The sequence below is a fragment of the Corapipo altera genome, unplaced genomic scaffold (assembly GCF_003945725.1).
Source record: "Corapipo altera isolate COAL_440 unplaced genomic scaffold, ASM394572v1 61281, whole genome shotgun sequence".
Classification (NCBI taxonomy): domain Eukaryota; kingdom Metazoa; phylum Chordata; class Aves; order Passeriformes; family Pipridae; genus Corapipo; species Corapipo altera.
In genome coordinates, this window is record NW_020884921.1 from 4816915 (window position 1) to 4829584 (window position 12670).

General features: G+C 35.3%; 1 protein-coding gene across 21 annotated transcripts in view; it reads right to left on the bottom strand.

Annotated features, from left to right (window-relative positions):
- The window catches only part of MEF2C (myocyte enhancer factor 2C), a 136131-nt gene that overhangs the window by 64506 nt on the left and 58955 nt on the right, over window positions 1-12670 (bottom strand). For all 21 annotated transcript variants that reach the window (XM_027656912.1, XM_027656906.1, XM_027656917.1 and 18 more), the window contains one exon: window positions 405-608. In XM_027656912.1, coding sequence (XP_027512713.1) covers window positions 405-608 — 204 coding nt within the window. The remainder of the gene's footprint in view (window positions 1-404; window positions 609-12670) is intronic.

Genomic DNA, 12670 nt, shown 5'->3' on the forward strand with positions numbered 1-12670 from the left:
AGTTCCTCCTGGACAGACAATATTATAACTTTTGGAATGTGGAGACAAGGTATGCAATGTTTTCTGGAGAGTATGTGACTGGGGGAGACTAGGAGACAAAGGGGAGATTCAGCTGGTAGGTAATGGTCAAGGCATGGAGAGGACTAATGGGACACACAGGAACAAAGCAGCACAGAAAGCTGGACAATAGGGAGTCAGAGATCCCATTGCAGGAGCTTCTGTGAGACTCAGCAGGATAAAACTTACAGCTCACAAGACATAGCTTACTTTTAGTCTTGGCTTCACCACCTCCAGCCCCCAAACCAATACATTGTCCTATTCTGCTCTCCTGCTGCCATGTCACCTGAGGGTATGACCTACTCACTTGGAGCACCTCTATCTCAGAGCAACACATGAAGTCTTACCTCAACAATATCTGAATTCGTTCGACTCTCATGTGGCTCGTTGTACTCGGTATATTTCAGCAACACTTTGTCCATATCAGTGCTGGCATACTGGAACAGTTTGTTGGTGCTGTTGAAGATGATCAGAGCAATCTCACAGTCACACAGAACACTCAGCTCATAAGCCTTCTTCATTAACCCAAACTTCCTCTTTGTAAAGGTCACCTGGAAAAAAAGCAAAAAAAGTCCATCAAAAACCCACAAGTTACACTCTGTAGTCCTTCTCCCTTTTTTTTGTGACTGCGGTAGTCTTTGAATAGAATATGTTCAGAAGACAAATGCATAAATATAATTACAGTTACAAATAGAATATATATGTGTGTGTATGTCTGTCACATAAGGGAGGAATTATCACTGCACAAAACTTGAGGTACAGGTAAGGAGAATGAGACATTTTCATTTAGTGGTGCTATGAAGTGTTGATACTGTATCTCTCTCTAACTTCTAAATTCAGATACCCTTTAGACTGCATACATCTTTCCCATCAATATTTAAAAACTCCATCTCAGATTAGCACCTGTAAATAGTTTGAACATGTGCAGTCAATTCTTATTTTTGATAGCGATTGACTTCAATTTCAAACCCCTCAACTCCTGCTAGATTTGAAGCAAAGCAATAACTTTATACAGCATTTAAGTAGTGTAAAAGAGATACATTGTTCATATAAACACATTCACAATAGTTTAGAAGAAATATAAAGTGTTAAAAATTCAAACATTCATGTGAGAAATGAGAGTTTTAAAACATGAACAAAGAACAAACAAAAGCTGGTCGGCCAGTCAGACTTTTGAAAAAAGGTCTTTTCTAACCACATAGCAGATTTTATTTCATTTCAAGCTATATCCTTAGAAATATGAACTGGCATTTTTTAGTACAAGGGGTCATATTACACAGAAAAAAAATAGGGATGGTCTTATAAATTCTCAGAATGCCAGTGAATGTCCAGACATCATGCAAAATCCAGGCAGTATGAAAAATATAATTATTCAGTACAAATCCCTAATTTTCCATGGGGACTGCTTTGACAATGAAAGACCTGCACATTAAACAATTTTTTTCCTCTTTTCTCTATTAGCTTACAAGTTCCAGTAACACATGTGACTCGAAATAAGAAACTACGAAAAGCTGTTTAACTTAATTATATGGTTGAATTTATCTCCTTCCATTTCTTCATATGTGCAATTTCCATTAAATATATGTGATTCTTTACACATATTTTATTCTCTAATAATTTTCAGTGACAAGGATTTTTAAGAAAAAAATATGGTTTTGCTAAGCCTAAAATTAATCAAATTTAGCATGCAGTCAAGGTACTTAATAGGTCAAGGACAGGCACACAACCAAGTTTATAGGTCTGCCTAATTCTGCACTTGTTGCTACCATTACCTGTACACCCATAAGCAGTGGTATCGCTGCACTTTAATGCTGAGGCAAGAAGATTCATCTGCACACGAGTCATATGGCTGCTGTTTTATCTTGTCACACTCCTAACACAAGTTAATGCTAACTGCAATCCCAGACTACCTTAAAATCCCAGCATGTCAGGCCACGGAAAACGTGATTTTTAAGTATTGCTAATCCCTATTTGCTAGACCATCTTAGAAAGATGAGGCTCTGTGCCAATACTATGAACACTTATTCTCCCAAATGTATACTGAATGTTATTCCTCTTACTGTAAATTTCATTTTAGCCTCTGTCAATGTACTGTAAAAAAAGGTGGATTTGCATTAAATACAATTATTCAAGTATTGTAAAAACACATTTTCCACAGCACTGGTCTCAAGTATGCATAATTAATAGTTAGTTCTTTCTAAATTTTTCTATCATGGCTTTTGATATTTGGAACGAATAATGAGATAGGTAATAAAACTTCACTCAAATTCTACAAAAAAATAAAAAAAAAAATTAAAAAATCCTGTCCTTAAAATACTCCTTTAAACTTTTCTCTGATTAGAGAAAATTGCAATGCAATTGTTGAATCTATATATATAAGCTTGTTTTAGAAATAACTAAACTTGCAGAAAATAAAATGTACTAATTCAACATATTTTCTGCATCTAACATGTCTTTCAATCAACTTTTTGACCACAGTGTGTTAGGTGGAGTGTCTCTGTACAATATGGTTTCTGTTGCACAGAAACCTCTGCATTTAGCATGTTATAGCTTTTCACCATCAAAGTACACCCTAGCACAGAAATATCCTTAAAGCCACTGTTTGTGTTTACTGTTAGGTGCTCCTAAACATTTAGAAAAACCACACAGCTGTGCTGCACAGCAGATACTTATTTCATAATACTTATCACCAGAATGATGCTGGTTAGAGTACCTTTTTTTGGAAAGTGGAAAAAAAAAAGAGAAAAATAAATCAGCTAGGTCTTTCTTTTCTCTTTCTCTATTACATAATCTTAATTGCTCTGAATTTGATTTGGTTTTAACTCCTTGATTTCTTCTAATATTTTCTAAATGTATCAGCTAATGCTTTCTCTAACTGCCGATAAATGAATTTAAAACAATTGTATCTATTACTGTTTCTGTGGTGATGTGGAATACTAATTTTTAAATGTGCCATTCATAGTGGTTTATCTTTACATATATATAATACATATATATATATATATATATAAATTTATTATGCTTTTACACCAGTTTATGGTAGAGGTGAACTTGTATTTTTGGATGTCTAGTGAAAGGTCAGGTCGGTAACTTCAGAAGAGATTAAGAATACTCTTCAAGCCATTTTAAAAAAAGAAATTATCTTTTTTGATACATTCTTCTATGTGGCTACATAACAAAGATGAATACACCATATGCTAAAATATTTTTGTGAGCAATATAAGTAAAAAGCATGTTTATTACTTAAATTTTTTTGGCTATGAATTTGTTCATTATTTGCCATGTTAACCACACTCACCCACACTAAAAGTATCTAATAAATATTGTTAACAATATTCTAGTATTGCACAAGTTATCCTGAGTGGTAAAAATTAGCATAAATTATTTAAAATATCTGTTCTGTTTTGTATAGTTGGAAGGCAGTGTGCAACCTACACTTAAGAAGCTCTGATTACACTTGAACCGACTTAGTGCTAAGAATGAACACGACACACACATCGGCATGAATACATCCTGTAGCTACAGTACCAAAAAATTAGGTGTTTACATAGTCTTGTTATTATATATTGTGTTCAAAGTTCTGTCTTGACAGCGTGATATAACAGCTGACAATGTAACTTTGTCATTTGACATAAAGAACACTAGTGACACTGAAAGAAAATACACATATGAGACAATTCATCAACATATTTAAAAAAAGGCATCCAAAAAACGCCTACGTTTCAATATTTCTTTAATATTTAAGTTTTTTCAGTATCAAGAATCATATCGCTACCTGGTTCAGAAATTCACTTCTCTATAGGAGAATAATGGGCAATTTAGGAAGTCCTTCTCTTTTTGAGATATTTTATAGTAGTGTGAGAACTGGAAAAAATGGAATTGGAGTGGAGGGACAAAGTGGAGCAGATAAAAGGCTTTTATCTGTTATCAATCATTTATCAATGATCTTTAAAACCTTTTTAAGCCCATGTATATAAAGCACTGGGTTTTAAACAATGACACAATTTCTAAATACTGGTGTGAGGTGCTTTTTTATGCATAGCTTCATATGCATTGCAAAAGGAGTAGCGTGCAGAAAGTACCACAATTATTTCTGAAACCTACAAAAATACCCTAAAGTCATCCCTTCATATTAGCTGAAAAACCACTAGTCTACTGCACTTGTCTTAGCTGTATGGTTATGATAGTTATTTAATATTTATTTATTTATTTATTTATTTATTTACTATTTATTTTAAATTTAATTGCCCTCTTAACAGGAATGGCAGTACCAAGAAGTTTCTAAAGCCTGCAGCATTTTTGTATATGAAGAAGCATTTATTCTGATGACTTGGTATGCTGTGAGCTAATCAAGATGCTGTTTGGTTAGAAAATACCCACAATGAAATAGCCAACTTTTAACTTCCTTGATATAAATCGAGCTTTTTATGCATTTTGGATGAAATTCTAACTAAAGGTGAAACCCATGTGCTAAAGGAAAGGCACTGATAAAGGAGGATTTTTAAAAGAATGCTTTTCCCCTTCAACTCTGGCTCTTCAATTTCATGGAAATGCCTCTCAGATGGCATAGTCATTGCAATATCTGCAAGTGGAGCTGTAAACAGCCTGAAATCAAGTGTGTGTATCACACACTGTGCTATGTTTTATTTAAAGGGAGCAGAGGAGACTTTCTTGTTTAATTGCTAGTAAGTTCAACTTAAACTATATAAATTAGAAGGTAATGTTGCTTGGTTGCAAGTACAAATCGTTCATCTGTTGAAATTTAAATTTATCTTTACGGGTTATACTGGCCACTGGTAATAATCTTTATTTAACTAAATTTGTAACAACAATACTTCTGATAGATGTTAAGGGATCAGTGAAGAAACAGTCACCATGTGGTCTTTTTTGTTTGTTTGTTTTTGTTTTTGTTTGTTTGTTTGTTTGTGTTTGTTGTTGTTGGTTTTGTTTTGGTTTGTTTGTTTGTTTGTTTTTGATAGGAGTTGGTTTTGGATTAATTTAGTTTAGTTTAGGTTTAGGTTTAATTCAGGTTCTTCTAGTAATTTTTCTGAAATCTCACATAATATGAGAGAATGAACCATAACATTACTCCATATTTGTCACTAACAGTCACAGCATGTGTGCTAACATTTTATGTTTTCAAAGTAGCAGTCCTGTGATCTTTCAAGCAATTCAGTCCAAACAGTGTCAAAATATCAGTGCTCTTCTTACTTCTTCGTATTCTGATTATGAAGATATATAGCTGCTGAAATAGAAAAACGAGAGAAACGGCATTTGCACATAGTCCTTTCCATATACATTTCCTGCCATTAAACATGTGAAAAACAGGGACCACTGATGCACAGAAATATCTGATAGTGGCACTATTTTATTCTGTTTGTCCTTATTTCATCTGGAATGTCTAAATTTCTGATGTAGGGACTAGAGCAGGCATGGTAGATACAATGTATGTGACAAATACCAGGTACTACATGAGCACCTGGAGTGCTGTGTCCAGTTCTGGGCCCCTCAGTTCAGGAAGGATATTGAGGTGCTGGAGCAGGTCCAGAGAAGAGTAACAAGGCTGGTGAAGGGACTCAAGCACAAGTCCTATGAGGAGAGGTTGAGGGAGCTGGGGTTGTTCAACCTGGAGAAGAGGAGGCTCAGGGGAGACCTCATCACTCTCTACAACTACCTGAAAGGAGGGTGTAGCCAGGTGGGGGTTGGTCTCTTTTCCCAGGCAACTATCAGCAAGACAAGAGGGCATGGTCTCAAGTTGTGCCAGGGGAAGTTTAGGTTAGATATTAGGAAGAATTTCTTTACAAAGAGGATAATCAGACATTGGAATGGGCTGCCCAGGGAAGTAGTGGATTCTCCATCTCTGGAGGTTTTTAAGATGAGACTGGATGTGGCACTTAGCAATATGAACTAGTAACCATGGCGGTGTTGGATCAAGGGTTGGACTTGATGATCTTGGAGGTCCCTTCCAACCCAGCTGATTCTATGATTCAATTTACCTAAATTCAAACATAAGTTATGTTTGTAAACAAAGCCATGTGTAATCCAGAGGGCTCTTCACTAAAATGTCACTAAAAGGCACCTAAACCTATCCTGTTGAAGCCCCAAGTAACTACTGGAGAGGCAATTGCTCTTGTCATGTTCTTTCTTCCCTTTCCTCTTATTTGATTTTTGCTTAGCTGTTTGTCACATGAAGAAGTCTGACTGCAACAATCTTTACAATAATCCTCAATGGGACTGGGAAACAGTTCCAGTGCAGGATTCATTCTGGACAAACCTTCCTTTATGCAAAAGCTGGCCATGCCATATTAAATGGAAGACCCTTTAAAGAGCAGTGAAGGACTTTGATCAGACTGCTTCCATGTCCTTATAACCCTCCAGCATAACTTACAGGATGAGATAGCAGTGATTTATGCCGGTAAAAGAACAATTGTCCCGGAAAGCCTCAAGCATATTGAGCTATGACTTGCTGAATAGTCCAGACAAAGAGGACTTCTAAGAGGATGCCCTAAAATTGCAACCATAACAAATAAAATGTTCATGATTAACTCATATAAAAAAGAAGGTTTTGTTTGTTACACCACATTTTTAGAATCTTTGTGCATAAATAGCAGATGAAATACTTAAAATAGTAATACTATTCAGTCTGCCCAAATCCAGTACATGATGGTGGATCTCTCTTATGAGTTTTTCCCTTGTAAGAAAAGAGAGCAGGGATAATTGAAAGATTTCTTAATTAACAGATGATACAGCAAGTCAGAAATTAGTAGGTTAGCCAGTATCAATATGCTTCCCATTTTAACTTACAAATTAAGATCTAAAACAAAACAGGGTCAAACTTCTGATGCTTCATTTCCTTTTGTTGAATCAGAGAGATAAGATTAAGTTCATTATAGACAGATCTACAGATATGTACATATTTTAGTCAAAAAACATCATCTTAGAAACACAGTAGCTAACACAATACACAAAAAAGTTGACTTTTTTTTTTTTTTTTTGGTATGCTATCACCAGTTCTGGCAGGTACAAATAGATGTTTATTGTAAAAAACATGTTTACTAGATCTGTGCTGCTAAAATGTTCATAAGGTAAAGGTCAAAGAATATTTCATTCCCTGCTGAGCAAATGGTCAGGAAGCACATTTGTCTGCATTTCCTGTCATAACAGGAAGAGTGTAACTTCTTCCTCTCCACAATGGCTTCAGTTCTGCTTCCCACCTCCAGCTCTTTCTTCCCCAGGGCTTTCCAAACCATTCCTTGCAAGACAGCAAGGCTATGCCTGTGTCGATGCTATTTTTCAGCTCTACTATGTTGGCAGATCTTTCATTCACCACTGCACTCTCTCTACTTAGCCTTCTTGCTCACATTTCAAATTAAAAGTAATTTGACCTAAATATTTACCTTATGCTAATTCACTCCAAATTATGCTCAGAACATACATTTGTAATACAAGCACATTTAAACCTTAAATATAATGCATTCTAGAAATTCACAATTCAGTTCAGCAGCATTTTTAAAACTTTATTTCTCAGGTAGTCTGGCTTAACATGAAAAGTGCTGCCAGAATTGTACAGATCACAAGAAATTAGGAGTCACGAAAACCTGGGGTGTAATTCTTTGCTTACAGAAACATAACTTTACCTCTGAAAAACAAGGGCCAAGGCCTAATCTTAATGTTACATTCCAAGCATATGTCTCAGTGCAATTTAATATAAGCAAGGGAAGGAATTAAAATATGTGAAAGATAAAAAGCATGTGATGTTTAAGACAAAGGTTCATTGAACAAAATTATGCTTAGTTGCATAGTCAAGCAGTTATGCTTTCATATGATAACATTTGCCTGGGGGAAAAAAAATAAAATCTCATATACTGGATAAAATTAAGACACCCCATGAGGGAATACTGAAAATATAAGGAAATTGGTGGAAAAAACTTTTCTATCCAACTTGCACTCATGTTAGCAGTAATACACAGGGTTCTGCACCATTTCTACAGGGGAGTTTCTGATTTAGACGATAGTCTCTTACCCTTTCCTTTTAAATAGAACCGAAACACAGATATAAATAGATACATGGGGCTGAAATTAATTTTGAAACTAGCAGCATTAGGTATCTAAGTCAGTAGAACAAATCTAGGTCTTCCTGCAAATGGTCATTTCCCTCTAGGATATTATTTCACTGCCCCATAACCTCACTTTACTTATCTGCTTTGATTCGTTCTCTATTGAGCTGTTAACTTCAATAAGTCTTGGTTTATAGCTTTACAGATTTGCTGAAATCAAAGACTGGTAAAAAGTTTGTACATGAAAAAGTTACACAGTAAGTGTTTGTTACTGTTATACCCCACTGAATTCCACACACACACACACACACACACACACACACACACACACACATACACACACGATACTTTAAAAAGGGTGGACCACTGTTTAGGTACCTTCATATTAAAGCGCACAGTTCCTATGGTATTTAATAACAAGGTCCCAGTTGCTCATTACAAAATTGAAAGAAGTGTTTTGAATGGTGTGCAGAATCATTAGTCAGGTCAATTCAGTTTTAACTGTGAACCTTCACAAAAAGGAAAAAACTGCGGAACTAATGAGTAAGATGATCAGAGGGACAAAAAATGGTGAGACCTCATATTTCTTAATACTAACTGCAAAAAAAGGGGGATTAAAAGCAAGAGGGTTTACCAGAATTGATACCAGAATATTATCAAGTCAATATACCCTCATTCCTGGTACCTCTGGATTTAGCCCACAGACCATGGATTTAATGAGATATTTTGTTAGTGACCTTGTGTAACAGTAATACAATATCATTTGTGTCATTACAACTATTTATTTTAGGCCTGGACAGCCCTGCCTGGATGGCTGCAAAGAGAGTTTCAGATGATCCCAGTCTAAAGCAGACCACGAAAGGCTCTCATTAAAACAACAAAATGTTACAAACTGATTAAACAGAAAAAATTCAAGGACTTTTCTGATGCAGATGAATGCAATTTTTCCTTCATTTCTTGACCATAATAAAGGTAGTTATATTATTTCTTTCAAATAAGAAACTAAAGGAAAATAAAGTTCACACATTTTTCCTTGTTTTACTTATTTTTTTTTTTAACCAACCTAGAAGTCTTCATAGAAGCATTCTCCAATCTGCTCGATTGAAATTTCTGCAGAAACAACTTGTAGCAGTCAGGAACTTCTAGCATGAGATATCAATGCTAATATTTTTGGCTATTGATCCTATTGGTGGTGCACCTAATACCACATGAACAGTCATAGTCTGCTTGAATGGGCTGTTGACAAGGCTAACATGTGATTACATGAACCTGAACAATAGTACTAGGGATTTATTCCACATTTATGAAGACTTTATTATCCAGTGTCACAAGAATAAAAAGAAAGCTGCTAGTCACACTGGCTGCTGATAACAGCATTCTCTTGAGAGTTTTCTTTCCCATTTAATATCATGGTGGTAACTAAACTACACAAATAAATACACATTTCCTCAAGCTCCAGCAATTATTCATACTCCTTTTACCTGTGGCAAAAAGTAGAGTGAAAGGGAATGTTTCAGATTGGTTTTTTTAAACTTTCACAACCAAAGAAAATTCATGATCACTCACAGAAGACTCAAACATTCTTGCCACCTTTGTCACCACACAGTAATTACGAGGGCTAGAAAAATACAGCCAACTTGCAGCCCACATGAAACAACATTTAATTAATGGCTTCTCCTAATTAAAAGCCTGAATTCTGCAATCACTGAAGTAAATGACAGAGCTTTTATGCAGGCCAGGGTAAAAGGACTGGGCCTCTAATGACTAGGTTGCAGTAGTTTCCCTTTAACTTATCCCAAAATGTCAAAGTTTCAAATAGTTTTTGGAAAATTGCAGATTGTGTCTCCATATTGCACATTTCTGTGAGATTTGCAGCCAGATATCTTACTCTGGACAGTTTCAACTTACATTTAATACCAGTATGGTCACTAAAGTACACAAATCCAACCAATTAGACTTGCTCAGAAAAAATCCTCTTGAAGGGAGGTCAGCACTATTTTTGTCCTTCCCAATCCAGTCATACAAGCACTTTGAACAGCAGGGGAGTCTCCTACTATAGCAGACAGTAGTGTGGAGGAAAATAGTTGATATGACAGAATAAGTACACCATTCAATGGTTGACGTAGCTAGCTAGTCAGGACACTGGGCAAGTGAGTGGGAAAACAAGGACAGAAACCACCTTCTCCAGGTCTTGTAACAACTTAAACCTTTTTTCAGAAATTCTGCTTTCCAAATAGATTCACCTTTGCAGTGGGAGAAGAGAGAATAATTAAACTATTGCTATATCTCTTCATTTGATATGTGTTCCATGTATTTTTCCCTGCATGTGCTGTCCTGTAGAGAATTTACGTGCTTCAGAACAGCTGAGGATGCACCATCCAGGTATATCATATTTCCATCTAACAAACCTTGTGTCATGAAACCAGACTGCATTTGAATATAAGCAACAATAAGGCAGTTTCAAGTCAACTGATTTGCTGCTGTTCTTGCAAACATGTTTTCATGAAGTAGAAAGAAAAAATTTCCACCTGTAAATGGCGCTACAAATAGGCTTTGAGGAACTGTGCTTGAACTGGTATCTTAGTTGTATCAATTGCAAATTTTTAATCTTTTTTTATTTCTTTCCAGTGCAACCTTTTAATCTTTTTCAGTATATATTAATACAATCAAATAAAAAGACAATATAGCAACATAACAAGGTAATCTTCTAAAATTACTGGAAGTGTACAAGTTAGAAAACAAATAAACTGATGCTGCTATGCTGAAGCAGCAATATCTCATGGGATACATTATATTTTAAGAACCAGTGAGGCTTGTGAAAGAGTACATCTCATACAAATAGTTAAAAGATCAATCAACTATTATTGAAAATCCAGTTGTACTTAATCATATATATATGGTCACTATTAAAAAGACTGATCCCACAGTCCAAATGAATCAATGGAAATCTTTTCATTGGCTTCATTGAGCTCTAAATCAGAGCACTAAATGCAAAGAGGATAAAACCAGTAAAACACTTTTAAAATTGTCATACAATATATTAGTAGAAATAAGAAACGGAATCAAGCCAGTCTTACTACGTGGAGCATAATGCAAATCTATACCTCTAGCCTCACAGTGGCTGATCAACATCATAGATATTAGCAAATTAAATTTGCTAATTAAATTGAATTTGATTCAACCTGGAAAACAGAAGGCTTGGGGTGACATAAGTGCAGTCTTTCAGTACCTGAAGGGAGCCTACAAGAAAGATGGAGAGGGACTGTTTACAAGAGCATGGAGTGACAGGACAAGTGGGAATGTAGTCAAATTAAAAGAGAGTAGGTTTAGATCAAATATTAGGAAGAAAATGTTTATTGTGAGGATGGCGAGGCATTGGAACAGCTTGCTCACAGAAGCTGTGGATGTCCCATCCCTAAGGTGTTCAAGGCCAGGCTGGATGGGGCTTTGAGCAACCTGATCCAGTGGAAGTTGTCCCTGTCCATGACAGAGGGGTTGTAACTAGAAGATCTTTAAGGTCCCTTCCAACCCAAATCATATGCGTCTGTGAAATGCTAGCAAGATAAACACTTTCTGCACTATCACTACAGTTGTTATTTCTCTAGCATTACAGTTTTATTCATAATCATTAGTTCTGAAAGCTGGTGCTGGAATTCTTGAAACTCTACTGTGCATGACTTGAAAGACTAGACTTTTTAAAAGTAAATTATCTTTAGTAAGATATTTCTTTGGCAAAACTGGGGCTAAGGTCTCTGTAAATGCTTTATTTGAGTAAGCAAGTTGACATTGAAGCTATTGTATGAACTAATGTTACTAATGGCAAAATTTTGTAGTATCATTTACAAAACAATTCAGGTTCCCTTCGAAAAGAAACCAGGGTAGCATGGGTAAGTTTCAAACAACTAGTGACTTAACATTTAATGATAAATTCAATTCAATATTTCAAATCCAATTTAAACTTCAAGCTATCAGCCAATTAAAATAAACACGATGATAGTTTTATATTGCTAGAATTACTGCTTTTTGGCTTGTCCCATAGGAACTGGCAACCTTTAGGGAAAACACAAAATGTATCATTTTGCTTTTACATATGATTTTCCCCCATGAAGAACACAAGTGACTACCTACACTAAAAAATTTAAAAATTCTTGGGAAGCATGTTTAAAGACTACAATTTGTTGATATGCCTAGGCTGAGTTTTTTACGGCTTTACAAAATCCTCTAAGCTTCTTAAAAAACAACCTGAATATATAAAGAATTTTATACATCAAATGAATAGAACTACCATATTAACAGTAGCTGGGTATCAAACTCTTAAAATCAGCTACTGAAGATTATTCCTAAATTGCAGCCAGGTGTATGAAGAGCATTAATCATAGTGTCAAATAATTATATGGAGAGTTTCTCACAATTGTGAATCTCCAGTTTCAACAAAACATCTATCCATTTACTTCAAATGTAAACAGCAGCATTTTCACTGATTTTATTTAAAGATGTCAATTGCTGAATTTTATTTTTGTGAAAACAGGAAAGCAGATTCTCTAATTTATGGCCAT